Consider the following 23102-nt stretch of genomic DNA (forward strand, 5'->3'; position numbering starts at 1 on the left):
ATTTGTCCAATTAATATACAAAGTATTCATGTCACTATCTGTCGCACCAGTAGCTAGAAAATGAGACTGAAATGGATTAAAGTCCAGTGCTCTCAAAGGACCTTTGTGTTTGTCGGGACTGCTAATCAAACAGTTGCTGTCGTTCTCAAACATCTTGTCAGCAAAGTGAATCATTATTTTTCCACAATCATAGCAACTCACAATAATGCCAGCTGGATTCGTTCCGCCAGCTCCCCAAATTATTTTGTTAAATCTTGATGGCGAAAACAAACAAGACAGATGCGCAAATGATCCGTATTGGTTTCATATTCTGAACACGACTTATAATCTCCATCGCGCGATGTTGAGAATGTCCTCTGATGTTTTGTCTTGTCTTTTGGCAACGTTAGCTGATTACTCGTGCTGGGAATCTCGGATGCTAAACTTTTAGTTATATTGAGCTTGGTAAACGTGGCAGTGACAGCTTCTTCTGAACTGGCGTGTCCTCCTTCTTCCAGAACGATGGCTGGTATCGGTGATGCACAATGCTTAGATTCACTCGCTACCTTAGGTTTTTTCACTTGGAGAAGCCAATACACATGCCTCAAGTGGCTGGATAGTATGCTGGCTGAACCTCTGCAAACTAGGTATATAACTAGGAGTGTCACTTTTGTCAGGCAAATACAGTCTTCAAGACTTACAGTCCGTAGCAGCACTCTCCAGTTGACTTCTCTGCCTTCTTATGACAGTCAACACGTCAGGCAGCTCAGGTCTGCCATCGCTCAAACTTCTCTCATGTCGAACTTGCTACCACAATAACCACTGCTGATGCTGGACAGTGTTTGGTTTGAATTAGGAATTTTTAAAGATGAGATCTGGAAGGGATAAATTATTAGGAACTGTTGCTGGCTGTACTGCAGTGATAAGTATGTGATAAACAGATCCCTTATCTACATTTGTTTCATCGCAAGCTCGAATACTGTAAATGAAAGAAGATAATCAATTTCCAACAATTGCTTCAACTTTAATTGTTTTAACAATATCGACGTTCTTACCTTGTGTAATGAACACCTTCTGGCAGTGAACCAGCATCCATCCTAATGCCTAGGGCACTTTTGACATGTGCATCAAATCAACGTGGGTTGGAAAATTAACCCAAACCAGAGTAAATGCATTATTCAAAATGATTTTCAAGGAGGCATCTGCAACGTAAAGCAACAATTCGTATTATAATTTAACAAAGCTTTTCTAAACATTTGGATGTAATATTGCAAGTGTCTTTAAATCACTAAGCTAAATTACTTTAAAATAGAAACATACTCAAAATACGCACCTGCTACGTCAATAGCAATCTCTGCAATCTATTTGAATGCACTCGTCTGCTGAAACGGTAGGGACTTTTCCGCGACCTCGGGCTTGGGCATGTCTGATCAAACTAGGCCTTACTCTACTGAAAAAACTAGGCACGCATGATGAGTCTGATTGATTACTTCTAGTTGGCCCCGGGGGTGGCGCTGGCAAGCGCTCGGGGCCAAAATCTAAGGACTGAAGACCAACACTGTAGATTCGTTCACCTTACAATCCAGGGACGGTCGGGGACGGTGTGAGCGAGTCGGAGACGAAAGTGAACAAGTGCTCTTCTCCGATCGTCCGCGATCGTCCCTGACCGTACGCGATGCGCAGTTGTACACGTTAGGTTAGATTAATGCTGTATGTAAACAATAGTTTGTAAATAAAGAAGTGCAAATACAAACAAGTTTGTTTACTTTTTGCATTAATCTAACCTAACGTGTACAACTGCGCATCGCGTACGGTCAAGGACGATCAGGGACGATCGGAGAAGAGCACTTGTTCACTTTCGTCTCCGACTCGCTCACACCGTCCCCGACCGTCCCTGGATTGTAAGGTGAACGAATCTTGTATTCCGCAAATGCTGCCAGCAGTTAAGTTACGTAGGTCGTGGTAACGCCGCATGGTCGGGTAGCGCTAGCGTCAACCTGTACTAACTGTCGGTGGGTTCCGCATGTCAACAAACTCCGAAATATCAGATGGCATGGGAGCGAAAACAGTAAAAAATATCAAAGTTTGTTGACATGCGGAACCCACCGACAGTTAGTACAGGTTGACGCTAGCGCTGCCCGACCATGCGGCGTTACCACGACCTACGTAACTTAACTGCTGGCAGCATTTGCGGAATACACCCATAGCTCTACTTGATTTACTGAACTCATGAATCGTCGACCATTCGACGAATGAACAATTCACACATGTGTCCAACGACCAACTGCGTCCAATAATAATCCAATTTGCAGAAGAAATCGGCTCTCACATCACATCATACCTCTTGAAATAACAGTGTGTCTAAGTATTTATTTTGCAACAAAGTGTACCGTGTAACCTTTTTATATTCATCCTTAGTGATTTTGAAATATTCAAGCTTAAGTATACTCGCTCAATACATTTGAAAAACACCATGCCATATTCCACAGAGGATCTTCGTAAGAAGCTTCAAGAAGAGCTCGAGCCAGTGCACCTCGTAAGTGTTAACAAAATTCGCACCCAAGTCTGGTAATTCGTGATTTAGACAAAATATATCGTATCAGTGGGAGTAATAAAGTATAAGTACATGTAGTTTTAGTATATAAGTATAAATACAGTACGAGGTTTAAAAAGCAAGAGTGTTAACCATCTACAAAGTAAACGACGCCAACGCATAACCTCAAAAATACTGCAACCTGTCTGTTAACCCGTCGTCGTCGGGGTAATTGCAGTAAAAAAACGAGCAAAAAAATGCGTGAACGCGAGAGTGCGAGCGTCCAGCAGTTTCGTAGCAAGGACAACAGCCATAACAATAGCAGCGACGCAGCTGCAGCGGCAGCCAAGCTTCAGACTCGGAGCAAAAGCGAGCCGGCGTCACCGTCGTCGTCATTCTGCTTCTCCTCCGATGTACTGCAAATTTGTCTTGTCGTCGGGTTGGCCCTCGTACTCCGCTGGTGCGTCTCCTGCCATCCATACAGCGGCTTTGGCAAGCCTCCCATGTATGGTGATTATGAGGCCCAGCGCCATTGGCAGGAGGTAACCGTCAATTTGCCCCATACGCAGTGGTATTCAAACTCGTCCGATAATAATTTGCAGTACTGGGGCTTGGATTATCCACCTCTTACTGCTTATCACAGCTATCTTCTCGGCAGGGTAGCTCAAGTCGTTGATCCCGAGTCGGTTAAGCTGCACCAATCGAGAGGTTACGAGTCGGTTGTGCACAAGTACTTTATGAGACTGTCGGTTCTAGTCGCCGATCTGGCTGTATTCATTCCAGCTGTGATTTACTTTGTTAACGTGATCTTGCCACTTTTTGATGCTAAAGTTAAGAAGCAGCAGCAAGAGAAGAACGATAGCAAAGAGTCTTTTATGTTTAAGAAGCGTCACTTTACTTTGGCCACAATACTTTTGTACCCTGGCTTGATTCTCATAGATTATGGACATTTCCAGTACAATTGCGTTTCTCTTGGCTTTTTTATTGCCGCTGCATCTGCACTCTTTCAAAACTCACCCATCATTGGATCTATCTTTTTCATGCTTGCACTAAGTTACAAGCAAATGGAGCTCTATCACGCTCTTCCGTGTTTCTTTTACATTCTTGGTATCAACACTCCTGGAAAGAGAAAGACATTGCTTCCTTGTCTACGTACATTAATTTGCACTTCTATGTCTGTTATCATGACATTTTTTGTAACTTGGGCTCCATTCTTAAGAGACAAAAAAGTTTTTATGGATTTAATTTTGAGACTTTTTCCATTGGCAAGAGGTATTTTTGAGGACAAAGTAGCCAATGTTTGGTGTGCAGTCAATGTTTTTTATAAATTGAAAAATTATTTCACCAACTATCAATTGGCTCAAATATGTCTTGTATCTACAACTGTTTCATTGTTACCAAGTAGCCTTGATTTATTCTTCAGACCCTCAAGAGAAAAATTTTTGCTAGCCCTCATAAATTCGTCTCTTTCTTTTTTTCTCTTTTCCTTTCAAGTTCATGAAAAATCTATTTTATTAGTTGCAATACCCGTTCTTTTACAATTCTACAAAGATCCATTACCTTGCTTTTGGTTTCTTGTGATTTCTGTATTCAGTATGCTGCCTTTATTGATCAAAGATGGACTATACTCTGCATACATTGCTACACTTATATTTTTTATTGTCCTAGTCTCTTGGATGTGGTTTGAACCAAAAATAAGCACGATCCTGAAACCTAAGGAAGAAAAACTTGAAGAAACTGTGAAACAAGGTTCGAAAAAAGTAAAAGTGAAGAAAAGTGTCAGTGTGTGGACCACTAGTGATATTTATGTTGATATTTTGTTCACTCTATCGCTTATAGGTGTACTTATTTTATCTTTATGCAGTGGGTTTATAAAACCACCCAAAAGATATCCAGACTTATACCCGCTACTTGTATCTGTATATTCGTGCGGACATTTTGTATTGTTCTTAATTTATTTTAATTACAAACAATTTTGCGCTGTGACTGTTCCAGCACGAAAATTCAAAGTCAAGTAACTTTATTAGCATTTAAATGTACTGAACACGTTTCATTAAAACGCAACAATACATAACATAAATAAAACTGCTGTGGTAATAATGAATATTTTAAAAATTCATTGATTAGTGTTTTTGTGTTAAAATTTGTTTGTAACATGCGTGTATTTTCTATAGTATAATTTATTCGTCTTTCATACTGTGACATTATATCAGTCAATGTAGTGATAGCTGGATCGTAATTTTTATTTATTTAGATAATCTGCATGAGTTTTCCTTTTCATAATGAATAACTTTATTGCTGAATTTATTGTATCTTAAAAAAACAAAAAGACAGCGGCTGTTTTCTTACATTGAATAGCGTGATAAAAAATTTATGTGTAATAGCTTTTTAATTACGTCTATGTATAAAAAATTTTCATTGAAACAGATATTAGTAGTCTTATCTTGTTCTAATTCAAGTATTAAGTAAATTATTTAATCTCAACATTACATCAATTTACATAGTGAGATATCATAAATAGAAATTATTATTATCATTACTATTAAATAGTATTTATTATTCAATTAACTATCACTCGGTTTTTCATACGATTTTTGTATCTTAATTTAAAAAAGTAACTGTAATAAAAACACTAATATGTGTCTTTGATAATTTTGTTTATTAATGAGTTACAGTTTAATCACAGATACATTCATTCAGAATACCTATGGTTCATTAAAAGATTTTTTTAAAGCAATCTCATTATTTCTAATATCTTAGAAATTGTATTTCTTCAGTTACGTTCTTTGTGCAAATTTAAAAATTACCATGCAGTGATCGTTATTTTGACTTGTGATGTCACGAATGCAAAAAAATACCTAAGTACTACTTATATACTTTATTGTAAGTTTGTGAATTAAGATGAGCAGTGCCATTGTGGTCGGGTATACCAAAGACGCTCGTCGTTTGCTGTGAATTTACATGAAAAAAGCCAACTGTTGGCTGTAAAGCATAAATATTAATAAATTTACATCATGTTTTTTCGAAACGCAGTTTTACTCAATAGCGCCTTCACATTGTCGTTTCCTCTTCCTACAAGCACGGAAAAAAAAATCTTCAAGACGCGTACGAGTATTTTATAATTAACACCTTATTCTGTTTTTGTTTATTTATTTTTATTTTGGAAATTTTCATATATTTTCAGGAAGTCGTCGATGATTCGGACGGCTGTGGTGCTAAGTTTACTGTTCTTATCGTATCGGAAAAATTCGAAGGCAAATCTCTTCTTCAGAGACACAGGTAAAATTAAATTTTTTGAATTTTTTTTTTTTCTTTCCGACACCTGACAAAATAACCATTACCACAGATTAGTCAACTCCACTTTGCAAGAAGAACTAAAAAGCATACATGCATTTACACAGAAGACTTTGACTCCAGAGCAGTGGGAGGCGGAATCGAAGCAGCAAGCGTAAATACATTTAATGATAAACAAACAAACCAACCGAATCTCGGTCAAATTATTAAAAAGACGAAGCCATCATTCATAAGGACTGCAATACACAATAGTTTACTACATTATTCATTGGGACGAGCAGTGGCATGAAAAAGCACCATAACGATGCACGGGTAAGGGCTTCGTAAGGCAGCCTTAGTAAGCTACTTTGCTAAACCTCATTTCAGTCGTGCAAACCTATAAATCTTTTCCTGTACCACATACGTGGCAATTATAATATGTTATTCGTAAATTAGTTGTTGTCATTAATACAATCATCAAAATGAGACGCGAAATAAATTTTCTTTTTTCTTTCCTCATTGGTATACTTAAAAGCCGAAAAGTATCGTGTCAATTGAATCGCACATAAGTATACATCAACATATCTGAGCAAATATTTTTTATCAAGCAACGACTCGCATGTTTACACAACGCTGATTAAAATGTTTTTGAGTTCTTTTTGTATAAATTCTGATTGTAATCGGCTGACGTTCTTTGATTAAAAATTCAATAAGCTTTAATTTTCGATAATTGTTGCTGCGCCGTCCAGACTCCGAATAAAAAGTATGTCATTCCAATTTATCTCTTTTACCGTCGTATACATCGTCGTCGCGCGGAGAAAGTAAAAAAAAAAAAAAAAAAAAAGAAAGAAAGCAGCTGTAGACTTGGTTAGGTACCAGTTGAAAATTCGCTTCTCAAGGACCTTGTACGCGCCCCGCCCCGTTCAACGTATAAGCAAGCCCGTTTATCGGTCAATAGTTGCACCCTCAAAAGTCCCTTCTAAGCGCCCTACTATAAGCTTTCCGATCGGGCGCGCTTGAGCCGTACGACCGGCGATGATATCGTTCAAAATCTCGACCCCGGGCAAAGTCATCCTATTCGGCGAGCACTCGGTTGTTTACAACAAAACAGCTGTTGCCGCAAGCTTGGATCAACACACCAGCCTCGATTTTCACCAGCTACCGGAGGATGAGTCTTCGATTTGTGTGGAGATGCGAAAAGTCGGGTTGTCGCTGAGGATCCCCGTCGATCAAACGCGCGACAGATTTTTCGGCGCCAATGCTCCGAAAAAGGATGAATCCGATTACGATGCCACTCTCGCGTACATACGCGAATTCGTGGACGACACCCTGAAGTGCGACACGGCCCAGCACAAAAGCGGCGTCGAGTGTTTGCTGTACGCGATGCTCCAGGTTAGTCAGATGGAGAAGGCCTGGAAACTGGTGCCCTTCCGGCTGGAGCTCAACACCGAGCTGTCGATCGGCTCGGGTCAAGGCAGCTCGGCATCGTTTTCCGTCAGTCTAGTCACCTGCTTTTTGCACTTTGCTCGGTTGCAAAGGGATCCCCGGTCTCCGTACGACCTGAACCACCAGGATCGGGAAATCGTATCAAATTTAGCGTTTAATTGCGAAAAAATCATGCATGGCGCGCCGTCCGGTATCGACAATACTGTCTGCACGTTCGGCTCGGTCGTCGAGTTCCGGAAAGGCAGCCCACCCAAATTTATTCCCGTTGTCGAGTCCAGAAAAATAAAAATCTTGATAGTCGACACGAAGGTCGGCCGCAGCACCAAAACCCTCGTCGAGAGGTTGTGTGGGCTGAAGACCACGTATCCTCGAGTATTTGAGCCAATTCTACAGGCCATGGATGAGGTCGCGAAGCGGGTCATCCACTTGCTCAGGGAGATGCAAACTGTGACGGTTGACGATGACGATCGCTATTGTTCTGCTTTCAACGAGCTCGCGGTGAGTCTTATTTAGTTTAAATAGTCGAATTTTTCATTAGCAGCATCGTTAAATTCTTTCATGATTCGGCAGGTTCTGATAGACATAAATCAAGGTCTTTTGGTTACGTGTCAAGTTTCGCATCCTTCTTTGGACACGATATGTGCGAATGCTAAGAGATACGGATTTTCAGCAAAGCTTACGGGTGCAGGTGGAGGTGGGTTTGCTTACGTGCTCATTCCACCCGATGCACCAGAGGAAAAAGTTCGTGATTTAAGCTTTGAGTTGACTTGTCGTGGTTTTACAGTATCGGAAACAAATTTGGGAGGCTCAGGGGTTCAGATTCACAAAACGTCAGAGGACAGTTAGGAAACCTAACAAGTATAATTTCAATTTTTGTATCTTAAATAACGTTAATTTATTGTTTTCAATTTTCGCCGTTTTCGCATTTACATCAATCACATCATACAAGTTGATTGTTTAAACAATTATTATACACTGTATGTGTATATATTATAAATATTTCTATTGAGATATTCACTGTTCGGGGTATGTAAAAAATATTTTTATTTAAACTTTGTTTTCGTCTTTTTACTTATTTAAAATGTTATGTGTATATATTTTCACGAAATTTAAGTTTATAAAATTTATCATACAAATTTAATTTGGAGGGAATTGATTTCTACCAGCTAATATAGTTAATAAATACATAAATAAAAGTTAATCTTAAAATAACTTATAATCTTTATACAATAATACTTTTTAAATAGATTTTTTTAAATTTGATAATCTATCACAACTACAGGTGAGAATATTGTTTGGTAACAAAAATAAAATAAACCTATTTCTACAATCAGAGCTAAATTGCAACACGTCATTTTACCTCGAAAACATTTTAATATAAAAGGCTTCATATGTAAATATTTTACTTTTTTCCATTATATCGCAACTATCAAGAATTGTTCATTTAAAATATTTACGTAATATTTCTGAAAAATGTGTACCTTTACATTCATTTTTATACAATACTTTTAATTATTTCTAATTTGTCGTTTCCTTATCCAAATGGCTTAAGACATTAAATAAAAATAATCATGTGCTGATTGCCCTTTAAACAACATAGTTACAAACTATAATATTATTAAATGCTCGCGATTCGATTTGGTCATAGAAATTAAGCTCGATTTGTTAGATTTTTTAATAAAACTGCTAAAAAGCGCGTGCTGCTAAAACGTATAAATCATTTGACTAGGTGCTCGTCTTCTGCGTCATAATTTGTTAAAATACAGAAAACATAATTCTTACTCGCTATATATACATACAACAATTATGCAGAATTGAAAACTGCACTTTGTCTTCTTTGTGTTAACGTGACGCCGTTTAGTATTGCACTATCCGTTTCCGTTCTGTGTTCATCTATGCTATCCTCGTCAAAGTTATTGACACCGCTGGACGTGCCGAACCGTTCTTGTGATTTGGCTTCTGAAAGCCATTCCATGATTTCGTGGATATACATTCTACGTTGTAGGACTTCTCTCGTTCGTGGCCTAGAGCCAATAAATACTGCTGTCTGTAAATAGATAAGAATTTAAAATAAAAAGTCTTTGTCTCAATCTCGAATATGTTACATGTATTGATGGATGTGCAAAGTACAAGAACTCGTATGTAATAATAAATAAATTGTTAAAGCATTTTTTAGCAGTATTAGTCTGAGTTTCAATACTTACTCCAACAGGTAAAAACTCGCGAATTTGTTCTAGCAATCGGTAGTCTTGAACAATTAATTGTAATTCGTCATATTTTATTTCAACTTCTTCGTGTAGCATTTTTTCCTCTAAAATTAAAAGTTTTTAATTAGATGTTTTTAATTAATTTTTAGTTGAGATTAAAGGGATATCAAATCACCATCGCGTTTTGAAGTTGATCGTTTGTATTGAATTCTGAAGCGAAAAGCTTCAAGAAAACTGGATACTACAATAGTCAAAACTATCATAGTTATTAAGTAGAAAACCATAAAGTACCCTCTTGTGTACATTCCAACAGTGACAGCATAAGCGTTCATCAGTATAAACCAATTATTAACAACAGTAAGCTCAAACAATGTCATGTAGCTAGCCATCAGATTATCAAAGGTATTTAAATAGTAATATCCTAAACTTGTACTTCCATTCACTGAATATTTGTAAAAGTCTTCCACTGTAGTATTCCTGTTGACCATACACAATTAATTAAGTTGCCTGTTAATAAGTGTTAATTTTGTTGTCACAGAATTTACGTACTGGCAACAATTTCTCATGTCGTATCCAGCAAAAAGCTCCATGCCGATAATAGCAAAGAAATAGTAGAGTACCAACATAACAATTGCCGTAGAACACATCAATGGTGAGAGGAGGACTAAAGTGCCAAAGATATCACGGTAACGTTTTTTCAATTTAAAAAGTCGCAACATTCGCAAAGGTCGGAAGACAACTAGGAAGACTGCACCGGGAAAAAGGGTCAGGCCACAAGCTGCTACCAATAACATCACCGATGTGCCGAGATCGAAAAGATTCCAACCGGAACTCAAATATCGTCTTACCCCAAGACCTAGAACTTTTGTAAGAGCTTCTACCGCAAACACTATACAGAACAGAAAACAAGTACATCTCAAGAATATCCGTGTAGCTATGTAAACTTAAAATATATATTATTCAAGTTATACTTACAACCACCAAAAAGAAGTGTATCCCAGCTGGCAGCAAATAAACTTGCTGACGTTTCTCGATCAGGTTCTGGTTGTATCATACGACAAACCATGGCAACTCCATTGCCGACAATAACAGTGTCTGAAAAAAATGAATGACAATCGTTTTTCAAATCGAAACAGGGATTTTTTAACAATGTAATACAGCTGATTACTTACAAATCAGACTTTCAAAGTACCGCCAGTTAATAGCAGCATGAGCTCCTTGACAGAGAATTTGCAACGGAGGCCATGCCATGTGGTACCATGGCACACTAGAGTATTGAGGATCCCAAGTTAACACCGTGGCATCGTAAACATTTAGAAATTCATCGGATGTCAAGAATCTACTGCCAGATATGTTCAAGTAACGAAACATCAACACGATGTCCTTCATTGCTGTAATATGAAAATTTTCTTTTACTACTGTAAAAAAAAAAAAAGAACTCAATGACTTACAATTATTTGAAAAAAAAACTTACATTTCTTTGGAGCGTAATAACGCATCAACCCCTCAAATTGTTTGAAACGCATTTGGTCAGGATTTTGTTTCGAAACAAGAAGTTTAAATGCGTGTTGACAAGCTTTCCGTTTGTGGAGAAATAATTTTTTTAACTTATCGCGTTCGGCCGAAGTGAAAGTTTCATTGACAACAGCAAGCATGAGATTCATCATTATGTAGAGCATAGTGGACAGGTAACAGACAAAGTAAAGCGCGTACCATTTGTTTATCGAAAACGATGGCATCATAACGTCTGGGAAACTGAAACATAATTTTTTTTTTTTTTATTATTATTATTTAGTAAATACACAATATTTTATGAATAAAATACGTACTTTGCTGTAGTAAGTAAAACAAAAAGACTGACAAAACTGTCCTGCAGAGTTGCAAAGTTTCTGTTCATTTCAAAAAACAAGTAGTACCCAAGAACCATGTAAGTCAAAATGAAGAATAACAAAAGTCCCAGCATGTCTATGATTGGTGGACACGTTTGTAGAATTTGTCGGATAAATCTTCGGACGCCGCCGCAGTATTTCGTGTCTACTAAGAAAATGGGTCGCAACGCTCGTGTTACCCTGAAGTGCGACGATTGCCGAACCAAAACGATGAGAGCCTCAACAAACATTATGAAAAGGGTGATGCACTGAAATAATTGTATTAACATTAGTACCTAGCAACAATAGACAGCTAGGTATTTTTGTGTTTTTATCGTGTGCACATGTACATTCGCCTTTGATGATGTAGTTCTTTTAGCATTCATAAATAAGCACTAGAACGTAAATTAGTATACCGGATAAATCTGGTCACGTGTATAAATAACGTCTACATTTATAAAGTTAGTAATGTAGACGTGTATGTTGGTTTACTTATTGACGCGTAAATCAATTACCTTTAGCATCGTTCTCTTGTGTTTTAGCATAGTGCCCCATCCGATCCATCTCAATTTTAAAGCTAATTCTACGCCGATAGAGATTAAAGCTAAAAGTTCTATTGTACCATGAGCCCATACTGGGAGCTAAAAAGGTCAAGAATTTTAATAAGTAAAAAAACAAAACGCATTTCATTTGAAACGAAATGAAATTTTACTTGAAACAGAGGCACCGCTGGTTCTTCCACAAAAGCTAAACCAAGCAAAATTAAAGATGTGAAGAGATCAAGGCCGTAATACCAACTGTTGTGGACTAATAAATATGCCGGTAGATCTTCTGGATGCCTTGGATGGGAATCGAATTTTTCGTTATTTCGGCCTTCCTGCGAGGGCGCATTAAAGAAAAAAATTTATCGTTTTGGAAAAAGAAAAAAAAAAGAAAAAAGAATATTACCTCGAGAAAAATAGCAGCCTCGTGATAATTCATTTCCCAGTACATGTCGGGGTCAAAGGTGACTCCAGGATTGCGCGACAGCGAAACATTTTCCGACAGCACTTGGGACTCGAGCCCAGGCATAAAACGACCACCCGACTCGTTGGGAGTGTCGTCACTCCCATGCAGGGACATCTTTATCCGGCTGTCTGAGGAAGGGCAAGACAACATAGATCCATATTCTAAAAGAAACACATTAAAAGCAAGCAGTGCCTATATAATATGAGCGTGCAAACATTCTTCATTTGTTCTCCGCGCAAACATGATAACATTTTGAACCGATTATCAACGCAACCAGACTCATTTACTTTACAGGCTAATTAACTAGTTTTCTCGAGTCGTTAATGACAAAAAAAAAAAAAAACAAGTTTATCTAATTAGCGAAATTGCTATAACAGTTCTGCATTCATTTCTCAGAGTTAAATTTTATCACGTACACGTGACTTGATCATAATAATGCCCATTATATTTTTTTCAGTAAAGATACCTCGAGTTAAAAAAAGAGTTGTGAGATTGATTGGGAGAAATAAATCTTCCCCCTTTTACTGATATCGTTAGTACATTCATCCCGAAGAACGAGAATCACTAATTTGAAAATATCAAGCTATGTTGTGAGCTAACGAGTGGAAAGAATCTCCTCGTTTAATTAGGTGATTAACTATTTTTCTTACAACAGCGGCTGATATTTGAATTTTTCCATCAAAATTAAAAAAAAAAAAAAAATCACACTTTTTTGTAAAACCACTTGAAAATCGGAAAAAAAAGAAGAAAAAAAAACTATTACCAACTTACGGGAGATTAAATGCACCATAGCTTCAGAAAATCATTCGTACGACTGCGCCAAAATAGAATACCTGAGAACGTCGTGCTCTTTATCTCTATCATCTAAATCCGATTCCAGGAAAAACTCGATGCAATGACGTAAATGCGTGTTATCTCGTTATCGATTTCACCTCTCGTGTACAATAATTGTTCAAGATATAAAAAAAGAAGAAAAAAAAAAAACAAACAAACAGAAATCTACTGTACTCTTGCACACTTGTCCACTTGTAAGCACGAATAAGTGTACTGTACATTATTGTAACAGGTGAATAACAGGAACATGCAGTCGGACAAAACAAAACTCACAACAATCAGCATGACAGCAGCAGAAGCTTCACAACATAATATATATTTATATATATATATATATATAGGTATCATAACATCAATCAACAGAAAAAGCTTTCTGCTCTTGATGCAATTAGTTATTACTACATCAATTGACAGCTAAAGTCATCAGTAGCAGTATAGTATTATGGATGTGGGTATTGTTATTTTTTTTTTTAATTAAAAAAAAATAAGACGAGAGTCCTTGGTTATTATTATTTTATTATAGTTGTCAATGAAGCTGGATGACAAGCATAAGATATGGATAGATTTTAGAGGTATTTCAAATGTAAAAAAATGCGAGTAGATATTTAAGAACAAAGTGAGGAGGAGAGAAAAACAAAATGCAAGCAATCAACAACAAACTGAGAGCAAATATATATATATAGTAGACTCATAAATAATGTAAGGCTTACTGGGACTGACGTTGCCAGTGCTATCGACCGTCCGGTACTTGCTCCAGGAGTCAGCGATACCAACAGTGGTAGTCGTGCCTGCACTGCTTGTGTCCTCCTCGAAGCACTGATAGCTATCCTGTTGGTGATGCTGTTGTTGGGGCCCGTCATCCTCTTGGCTGCGCATTTGTGTGCGACGAGGAGAGGCTCTGTCAGCGCGTCCTCGCCGCTGTTTAGGACAGACAGCTGCTACTTACTTAACTTATACACTGCTCCAACCAACCACCAACTAAGCTACCTATTGTCGTGGTTGTCTTATACTTATTCTCTTTTTTACTCCCTCGCACACATACAACATACTCGTGCTCATGCGTATAAGCATGCACACATACAATTATTTATAGTCTCATATTTGCTGCTCCGAAGTCTCCGAACCCCGATTGATGTTCGAAAGAATGGCCGACGATGATGATATTGATACAGAGTTGTGCACACACACACACACACACCGCGAAGCATAAAACTTATTCATTAGACAGCGTCTAGGTGTATTAAAAATTGTAACTATATGTACCAGTAGTGCCTGCACATATTGAGTTTGATAGATTTATTGGTCGTTTCTCTCTTCGTGCTGTTTTTCTCTGACTCAAACATAATAATTAATTTCATCTCATTTCGTTTTGGAGCCGCAGTTCAAAAAGCTTTAATAACTAAGTATACCCACCATACACCGGATACGATATACTGTTGCAACGAACATGATATTATTCAAGACTTATACCGATTCTATTTTTGGATTCCTGTCCAAATCGAGGGCACATTTGGGGAGAAAAGTACATAAACGCACCTGTCGCTTCTTTGAGAACTTTGCTCGATCGAATCATAAGAAACACTTTTTTTCAACTATTAAAAAGACTTGCATCATGTAAAATTTCAATTGTAGAATTGTTAAATTAATGCATATAATTATCTGACCCTAAATCTTTACTTTACTGAATTAATAATACATGATACGAGAGTAATGATGGTTTTTGCCATAAGACGTCATGATTGCGCGTTCGTAACTAGTTTGATGAATTAAAAAAAAAAAATAAATAAAATTTATCAAGCGAGACACAACGATCCCAAATTTGGCGAAAAAATGCCATACTTTATAATGTGTACCGAGAATTCTTTTTATTTTTAGATTTATTATTTTTTTAATTACTTTTTCTTATCAAACTATTATTTTTATCTTGAGTATTGCCTAATAACATATTATAAATTGTCTATTTTGGATAATTAATTATTGGAAAAAAACAATTGTCTTTTAATCTAAAAGTCATTTACAAAAATCTAAACTAAGCAAACGACCGAGTATTTTTTTTTTTTTTTTTTTTTTTTATTAGAAATAAAATAAAATACGTGCGGGTCAACGAATGACAAGAACTATCCTCTTTGACATTAAAATTTGACCAGAAAAAATACAATGAGAAACTGTACATTTAAAAAGATATAAATCTGACTGTTGCTTTTCTTACGAGCTTGTCAGTATTAAGTATGTGGGCTAATTGTTGTCAAAAGTCGAACTGTCTTTCTGAAGGAATTTTTTGCAATGGTAAAAAGCCTGGGAAAATAAATGTGCAAGGTAAATGAAACAAATATTTTTTTGAAGTGTAAATAATGTTTTTTTAATCGTATTATACTAACAATTTTGCAGGTACAAGCTTAAAATTTTATCCTGATAACGTAATAATAATAATAATAATAATTAATAATAATGATAATATTACACTCTATTTGTTCAATATTAGTTAAAGCATACTTTTTAATTAATTTGTTTTATTTTTTTTATAAAAAAGATGTATAGTTTTAAATAATAAAAAAGCTCGGGTTGATCTCGCAACCTTTTGTTTCGAATTAAATTACAATATTTTAGATAAGTAAGAGAACAAGTGTGGATAATGAATAAAATACTCTTCAAAAATGACATGAAAACTGATTAAGTGTGCTTGATAAAAGTAATTTTAATTATTTTGTTTTAACCTAGCTGGAATGCGACTCTACACGTGAGACGGGTACAATATGTAAAACTATATTCTACTATATGTATATTTATATATGTATATATATATTTGAGTTGTGAATTTTTTTCGATCAACGTAATATATCATGTATAGTATTCGAACTCAGTTTATCGTAATATACACTTCTATTTCACCTTGACAAATGTAAACACTCTCAAGCTTTAACACCTGAATTAAATTTTGCATTGAGATTTTTAAATAAAAGTACTTATATTAAACTGAATCGATTAAAAGATACGATTTAAAAGTATTTACAGTTTTATGAGAATGTGTACAATTGTCAATCTTATAAGAATCAACGTCCAGCAGCAGTTTTTACGCAAATATAAAGATAAATTTTTTATGAATTTTCTCTTCAACTTGTAGTTTTACCAACAAGGGGCGAAATTCGTCACATGCTTTAAGACGTTAATCGTCACTTTTTGTATGGTAATTTACTCATCTTGTTTTAATTCTCTTTACATATTTGTTTTTACTGATGTTTCAGTTTTTTATTATTTTCGAACCGAGACTGATATTTACAAATGTACACAAATTTTTTGTCGTTTCAATTCCAATATACACGTGTACGCATGAGTAACACAACCTGCCTTTATTCAATGATAGTAATAGTAAAAATGAACATGTATGATGCTTAATTTTTGAACCCAAAGGAAGTGCATCAATAATAATGATAATAATAATAAAAATAATAGTAATAATTTATGTATAATAACTATCTACATATTTAGGTGGATAAACAAGTGAAAAATAAAGAAATTTTTGTTCGATTTTTTTGTTAAAAATAATCATGCTACATATTCATTCGGTATTTTTATAAGGGAGTCATTTTCATCTCATTTGCTGTCCCAAACATCTCATCTTTATTCTTTTGAAAGTTGTCAGAATGAAAAATTATAATATATTTTTATATAATTTCTTTTGCTTGAAAAGTGATACTGGTTTTAAATACCCCGTGCAAAGTCTTTAAAGTAAAAAGCCAAATGTAATATATAGTAATCTTTTTCCTTTTTTTCTTCTTTATGTTTCACTCTACAAAGAGAAAACTTAAAATATTGGCCCAAAATTGCCAAAAGTGCGCATTATAAATATTAAATAGCGAGAATCGAATAAAATGAGTAGATATTTCTTATCCACTCAGTCATAAAAAATTAAAAAAAAGGACTCACTTTCAATGGATAAGAACATACATTTCACTAAGATTATTTTCATATGTACATTTAATCGTAACGAAATAAAAGAAAATTCGCATCTCGCTTCTTTAGCCCCTAATTATAAAACTTGCAATTTTTTTGTATGCACCTTTAGAGTTTTGAGGCATTTAATAGTAGATTTCTTTACATATTCACAAAGGCAAGCTACGGCTTTTCGATTTGTCATCTATTTAATTGGTCCACAAGTATTGTGTACAGTACAAACGTGCACGCACGTTGTATATGAAATGAAAATCGACGAACTTAAATTTGATTGCTCAGTAAGCGTTTGAGCAAAATTAAGTACATGTATAAAATATTGACTAAAATGTAATAACGACTACGACCACATTAATGGTAAAAATTAAATTTTATAAATAAGTTACAATACAAAGTTTTGATTAATCAATTTATACTTTTTCTACATCGATTAGAGATTCTAATAGGACAAATCATTATAACCCGTACTTGCCTTTTTGAAGAGGGGAAAAAAAAAAAAAAAAAAAAAAAAAAAAAAAAAAAAAAAAAAAAAAAAAAACAATAATGATAGTAGTAAAAAAAAAAAAAAAAAGAAATACGACTGCCTCACCTCTGCCGGCTAATGTGCTCTTTGTTCTTTTATTAATGCTTCGCTCCCGGCGAAACGCAAGACTCGAGATAGCAACCGTATCGTTATATTCAGCTATTCATTCCTATCTCACTTTTAGAAGTCAAGGTTGTACTATTTATTCTTTTTAAATACTAATGCCGTGCATCGTTTGATGTTGTGGCGATTCATGTCGCCGTACTCGCGACATCGCTTTGCTGCTGCGGCTAAGGTTCAGGTTGAAACTGCAGCTGAATAATTTGGTCAGTCGTACTACTTGCAACTAATACGTCGTTCGTTGTTTCCACACGTGCTTTCTTAGCCTCGTTTTCGTTAATATTGACGATAGAGTTGCTCGAGCTAGGTTTGCGCTTGTGGCCACTAGAACTGCTCGAAGATCGAGAACTCAACGTATCCGATGTATTTTGAGTTTTTTCGGAAGATGAGGAAGAGCTCTTGTGGGACGAGGATGAATGAGAAGAGCGATGATGACTACTCGAGGACGAAGAAGACTTACTTTTTGAATCCTTGTGCCGGTGGCTGGAGCTACTACTACTATGGCTACTACTGTGGTGCCTTGTGCGGTCCTTGTCTTTATCTTTGTTCCTGTCTCGATCGCGATCCTTATGGTCGCTCTTTTTGTGCTCCTTGTGCTTACGGTCATCTCGGCTACTGCTGTGCGTCTTCTCGCTTTTTTTGTGACTCGACTTCTCATTCGACACCTCATTGATGGATTTATTGTCACTCTCACTATTTATTTTTTCCATGGAGGGAGCTTTGGTACATTTTTCAATAGTCGACGAGGATGTCAACAAAGGTGCTTCATCAACCTCCACCATTTTAACTTTCTCAACAACTTCTGTTTCCTTGGCAGACTCATTTTTATCCGTATTATTTTCCTCTTCTTTGGATTCTTCTGCCATCTCAATCAAAGCTTTTACGGCATTCTCAGTGGCACATTCGAGCTTTGAAGTAAAAGCACCAGTGGTTTCTGTTTCGAGCAGCCTATAAGTTTTTTCAACGTTCGCGCTGTCCTCGTTAAACAGCTTCTCGGCAATTTCCAAACTTTCTTTGCGAATCCTTTCCAACATCTCCTTCGAGGCCGAACTAACACCATCGCGTAACGATCGGCACACCTCTTGTACATCAGCTTTAGATTTATAAACTGCAATTTCCAGAGCTTTGTCTACGACCTGACCGGCATACAGTTTTCCAACCTTTTGTCGAGCTGATATTAATTCTGAATCAATTTTCATCTGGACGTTTTCCTGCTTTACGCTCGTCTGTTCGTCATTGCTACTGCCATTGCTTCGTAAAGTCTCAACGCTGGACTTTGGTATCTCTATGGGGAGAGGAGTCTTAGGCAGAGTTTCGATACTTTGGCTAACAATACTCGACGAGCGGGCTTCCGTTTTTAACGAATGTTGACCGCTACTTGACGAACTGTGTCGCCTATGCTCCGACGACGTCGACGATGATGAAGACGACTTATTTTCGTGTTTTTTTTTGCTTTCGTGATTACTACTGCTGTGGCGATGGCTATTACTACTACTACCACTACTACTGGACTTACCGGTGCTACGGTGGTGGTCTTGATGTTTTTTATCCCTGTTAATTTGAAATTAATACTTTTATTACATTTGAATAAACTTTCGAGACATGCAAAACATTAATATCAAGCCCAAGTACCTGTCTCGTTTCTCTGATGATCTTTTCCTCCTTTCTTGTTTACGATCATTTTTTCGCTCTCTGTGTCTTTGTCTTTCAGCCTCTTTCTGTTGCTGATCAGATTTCTTAAGGTTGCCCTGATACTCGGCTGCTCGCTCCTTGGCCTTTTTCTCTTCGTCAACACTCGCGCGTTTTTTTATTCTCTGCCTATCCGTATTTTCCTTCTGTTCGTCTTCTTCAACCTCCTGGGCAACCTTTTCTTCTTTTTGATGCTGCAAGGAACGTCTAGGACCTGCGTTGATATTAGCCGTGGCATCGAGATTTTCCGGATAGTACTGTTGCAACCTTACGTGCCAGGCAATGCTAGATACCGCGGAAACAGTTCGGAATTGATGAACAATATTTCTCGGAAGAAAGTAAATGTCGTTGTCGTAGAGGTTGATCTTTGCATAGCGAATCGACTGTCTGCGCAGTTGATTAAGCTTGGCGTCCTCAAGCCATTGAACGCATTGTGAGATTGGTGGTTCATGCAAGTCAAGCTGTAATTTTTCCACGAGTTCAGTAAAGTCGGAAGCATGAAAGGCTATTACATCTTTGGTGATGCGATTAAGCTCCGAGTCCTGGCCACCATGTATGGCTTTAAGGACGCCTACGGCAGCAGTAGTCATGCGATCAAGACCGTGGCCTACGTGATCCGCGTGGGCACGCGTTCGATCTTCAAACATGTACTCGCGAGCTTCGCTGGAGCGTGGTAGGTATTGCAAGTTGCGGAGCTCATTGATACCAGTGCGACGACGTTTGCACGGACTCTTGTTCATCTCGGCGGTAGGGACAAGCTGCTCACCTGGTCGAACCCACAGGATTGGTCCGTCGTTAGATTCTTGGGGACTCTCCATTCGCACCGCTGATAAAGGACCCCAGGGCATGGTCTGTAAAAGTATTTTTAATCGATTTTATCGACAATTCCATTCGGAGTTAAAATGTAAGCTTACTTTGTTGGAATTGAGGGAATTGGGCAAGAAAAGCCAACATCTTGACAGGATAATAAGGTAGAAACATGCTGTTCAAGGAAGTAGTAATCACTGGTTAGAATGAGGAATTAGTGGAATGAGAAAAATTTGATATTAAATCACGCACAGCAAACGCATAAGAAAATAATCAATCACCATTTTTAAAAAAACATTTTCTTCGATCATTTGCAGAACATCAGGGAAATAGCCTCCTACTTCCTCGTGAACTGTACCAACTAGGCTAATTTGATGTAAAGGTCCATATCTAAAAGTGCCATTGTTGTAAGATTTACAGACATGTTCTTTGTACTGTTGCATCGTCGTAGTTTCTATGTCACTTTTGTGTCCTAGTACACCATTTTTCACAGTCAATGTAGGATATAAATCAGCCATGTAATCTAATAAGTCTGGCATGTATGATGCAGAATTGTGAACGATTCCCATTACGTGATGAGCATTACCATTTTCATCTTCCTTGAATACGACCTATAAAAATAATTATTATTAGTATAATTCTTTGATACATACTCATGAAACAGATACAAAAAGATTCATACAGTAAGATAATCAAGTAACAAACATTTACCTTAAAGTATTCTTGGGCGAATTCCTGAAGTTGTTCACTGGTTAAATTATTGATTTCATCCTGATACGCGTGAACTACTGAGGCTCCACCATTAGGATAAATTTCTATGTGAATGTAATCTTTGTACTTTAATCCTTGCAATAAAACTAAAGAGTCACATTTAGTAGACGCTTTATTTAATATTTTGCAGTTTTTAAATTGCAAATTAAGTTTCAGGTTATCACTATTTGATTTCTGAATAAAATTTGAAAAGCTTGGAACTTTATACAACACTGGTGTTATACATCGGCCATTTTTCCTATCCCTACGACACTGTATACCAATGCTGGTTTTTCTAATTTTACTTCTTTTATAACATCGCGTGCAACTATGTCTATCCGAACGGTCTGATTTACGCTTATCTCTAGAAGACGAAGATGATGAATGGGACTTGCTTTGCAAAACTGTTGTCGATGGCTTTACTTCACTAGGTTCACTTTTAACTGTAGGCTCTTGCTCAACTTTAACGGATGAAAGCCTTTCCACTGGGAGTTCATGCTTTATAGCTATGTCTTTCTTTTCATTTTGAATACTGCACTGATCAACACTATTTTCCACAACTTTTTGCTGGTTAATACAAGAAGGTCTTTCAATAACTTCTGGCTTTGTCTTCCAAGTGTTCCCCGAGGACATCATAGGTAGTCCGTAGGTCATCGAGCTTTTAGTGACAATAATACTAGCCGGACTGTTGTGACCAGTGGAAACTCTTGGTGGGTAGTCCGGAGATAGTGGACTGGTAAATCCAGAACATTGTCCAGAACTTTGCAGGCTTTCCGCCACTTGTGGACTCTTGTTGACCATGCAATCTCGCTCTCCTACCTGAAGACGAAGCTCTGGAGCACAATGATCGTTGCTTTTAGGAGACGACGTTGAATCAATCTAGAATAAACCAGAAAATTAAAGTAAACCAACATGTATCAATGTGTACATGGTACTGAATTTAAAGATATATATGTGTGTATACTTACAATAGGTACACAAGGATCGGTGTTCATGGACATATCAGGACTGTCGGTACCTATGCATGGCTTGTCTTCTGAAAAAAAAGAAAAACAAAAAAAAAACTTAACTACTTCGAAACTCGTCAACGAGCAAACTACGATCGAGCACATAAAACTGGAGCTTGTTGTCGGCAGTGCAAAAGAAAGAGAGAGTAGGAGAGGGTCAAACTATTTGGGCTCTAAAAATAGTAGAGTCTCCCTGGGGCCGCTAACATAACAATATATTAGACGCAACGAACGCAGTAACAGAGAGCAATAACAGCTAAACTCAAAAGTGTCATCGGACGTCCATCCTAGGCGCAAAGAGGAGCACGTCTCGATCGCATTTATGAATAGTAGAGAAAAAGAACAATGGAAAAGCTACCTCGAGGCGTCTCCTGATCGACGGTCCGGGCCGGCGGGCTGCCGGTCCCGGACATGTCAACCTCCTTCTCGGACGTAGCGCTTCTGCTCCCAGCTACCCCTGCAATCAAACTCCCAAGCTGGGCTTTGTTGTTGTTACTGCTGCTGATGGTGTTGGTGGGCGTAGCGACTAGGAGCCGCTGCGGTGGCGGCGACGGCGATGTCGTACTCTCAGGCTGCTCTTCTTGCTCGCGCTGACGACAAGATCCCACGATTGACGAGGACGATGACTGCACGTTCCTGTTTTCGTCCTCTTGGTCGATGAGTTTGGGCTCGCGTTTCCCCGTGCTCGTGGCCCCGGGCCCGGTTACGCTAATATTTACATCGCGACGCGCTTCTGACACTCTACCCGATGCGACATCGGTGGCCATCTTGCTTTTTCCCCACAACCCACAACGCGAAGCGCGCTCTCTGAGAGATATCTCTCTCTCTCTGATCCTCTGCTGCCGATTCGCGCTCTCTCTTTCTCTTCTCTTTCTTCTCTCCTAATCGGCTAATCCTCTATATATTTTCGCTTCCATTCTACAATCTACATGCGCACTTCCTTTCATGCATGCAATTCGTGAGTTCGCATTACACCAAGAGTGTAAGAACATTCTTGATTTGTAATTATTTCTTATCCTTACTTTTTCTCAACAACTACAAACATTGTACATTACGACATTATGCAATATTCCTCGTAACTTGTAGTTTGCTTGCATTAATAAGTATATC

General features: G+C 37.3%; 4 protein-coding genes across 4 annotated transcripts; 3 read left to right on the top strand and 1 right to left on the bottom strand.

Annotated features, from left to right (window-relative positions):
* The first annotated feature begins 2155 nt into the window (after nt 1-2155).
* LOC106643271 (bolA-like protein 2) lies at nt 2156-6637 on the top strand. The gene is made up of 3 exons (XM_014358344.3): nt 2156-2515; nt 5697-5791; nt 5859-6637. Exons 1-3 carry the CDS (start codon nt 2453-2455, stop codon nt 5962-5964), a joined length of 264 nt encoding a protein of 87 aa, XP_014213830.1. The 5' UTR covers nt 2156-2452; the 3' UTR covers nt 5965-6637.
* On the top strand, nt 2533-4612 carry LOC111642876 (dolichyl pyrophosphate Man9GlcNAc2 alpha-1,3-glucosyltransferase). Its single transcript, XM_089589873.1, has one exon. The coding sequence runs from the start codon at nt 2770-2772 to the stop codon at nt 4528-4530; it is 1761 nt and encodes a 586-aa protein (XP_089445999.1). The 5' UTR covers nt 2533-2769; the 3' UTR covers nt 4531-4612.
* A 62-nt stretch (nt 6638-6699) lies between the features above and the next one.
* LOC106643272 (uncharacterized) lies at nt 6700-8833 on the top strand. The gene is made up of 2 exons (XM_014358345.2): nt 6700-7729; nt 7802-8833. Exons 1-2 carry the CDS (start codon nt 6821-6823, stop codon nt 8075-8077), a joined length of 1185 nt encoding a protein of 394 aa, XP_014213831.2. The 5' UTR covers nt 6700-6820; the 3' UTR covers nt 8078-8833.
* Nucleotides 8117-22767, bottom strand: LOC106643270 (uncharacterized). The gene is made up of 17 exons (XM_089589869.1): nt 22351-22767; nt 21954-22021; nt 20947-21864; nt 20517-20846; nt 19372-20279; nt 18065-19290; nt 12255-12475; nt 12019-12183; nt 11822-11947; nt 11268-11575; nt 10913-11193; nt 10611-10829; nt 10414-10533; nt 9988-10327; nt 9614-9915; nt 9436-9542; nt 8117-9278 (listed from the first exon to the last, which is right to left on the bottom strand). Exons 1-17 carry the CDS (start codon nt 22757-22759, stop codon nt 9036-9038), a joined length of 6291 nt encoding a protein of 2096 aa, XP_089445995.1. The 5' UTR covers nt 22760-22767; the 3' UTR covers nt 8117-9035.
* Between the last annotated feature and the right edge of the window lie 335 nt (nt 22768-23102).

This window comes from Copidosoma floridanum, unplaced genomic scaffold (assembly GCF_036245765.1).
Source record: "Copidosoma floridanum isolate Cflo_tuat_1 unplaced genomic scaffold, Cflo_Japanese_pri ptg000009l, whole genome shotgun sequence".
Taxonomy (NCBI): Eukaryota; Metazoa; Arthropoda; class Insecta; order Hymenoptera; family Encyrtidae; genus Copidosoma; species Copidosoma floridanum.

Excerpts from the sequence above, each read along its gene's own strand:
- LOC106643271 (XM_014358344.3), top strand. The coding sequence starts at position 2,453 with ATGCCATATTCCACAGAGGATCTTCGTAAGAAGCTTCAAGAAGAGCTC. Across the intron at positions 2,516-5,696 it reads AGCTCGAGCCAGTGCACCTC|GAAGTCGTCGATGATTCGGA; the intron begins GTAAGTGTTAAC and ends ATATATTTTCAG. Across the intron at positions 5,792-5,858 it reads TCTCTTCTTCAGAGACACAG|ATTAGTCAACTCCACTTTGC; the intron begins GTAAAATTAAAT and ends CCATTACCACAG.
- LOC111642876 (XM_089589873.1), top strand. The coding sequence starts at position 2,770 with ATGCGTGAACGCGAGAGTGCGAGCGTCCAGCAGTTTCGTAGCAAGGAC.
- LOC106643272 (XM_014358345.2), top strand. The coding sequence starts at position 6,821 with ATGATATCGTTCAAAATCTCGACCCCGGGCAAAGTCATCCTATTCGGC. Across the intron at positions 7,730-7,801 it reads CTGCTTTCAACGAGCTCGCG|GTTCTGATAGACATAAATCA; the intron begins GTGAGTCTTATT and ends ATGATTCGGCAG.
- LOC106643270 (XM_089589869.1), bottom strand. The coding sequence starts at position 22,759 with ATGGCCACCGATGTCGCATCGGGTAGAGTGTCAGAAGCGCGTCGCGAT. Across the intron at positions 12,476-18,064 it reads TCGATCTTCGAGCAGTTCTA|AATATGGATCTATGTTGTCT; the intron begins GTGGCCACAAGC and ends TGTTTCTTTTAG. Across the intron at positions 10,534-10,610 it reads GTACTTTGAAAGTCTGATTT|ACACTGTTATTGTCGGCAAT; the intron begins GTAAGTAATCAG and ends CATTTTTTTCAG.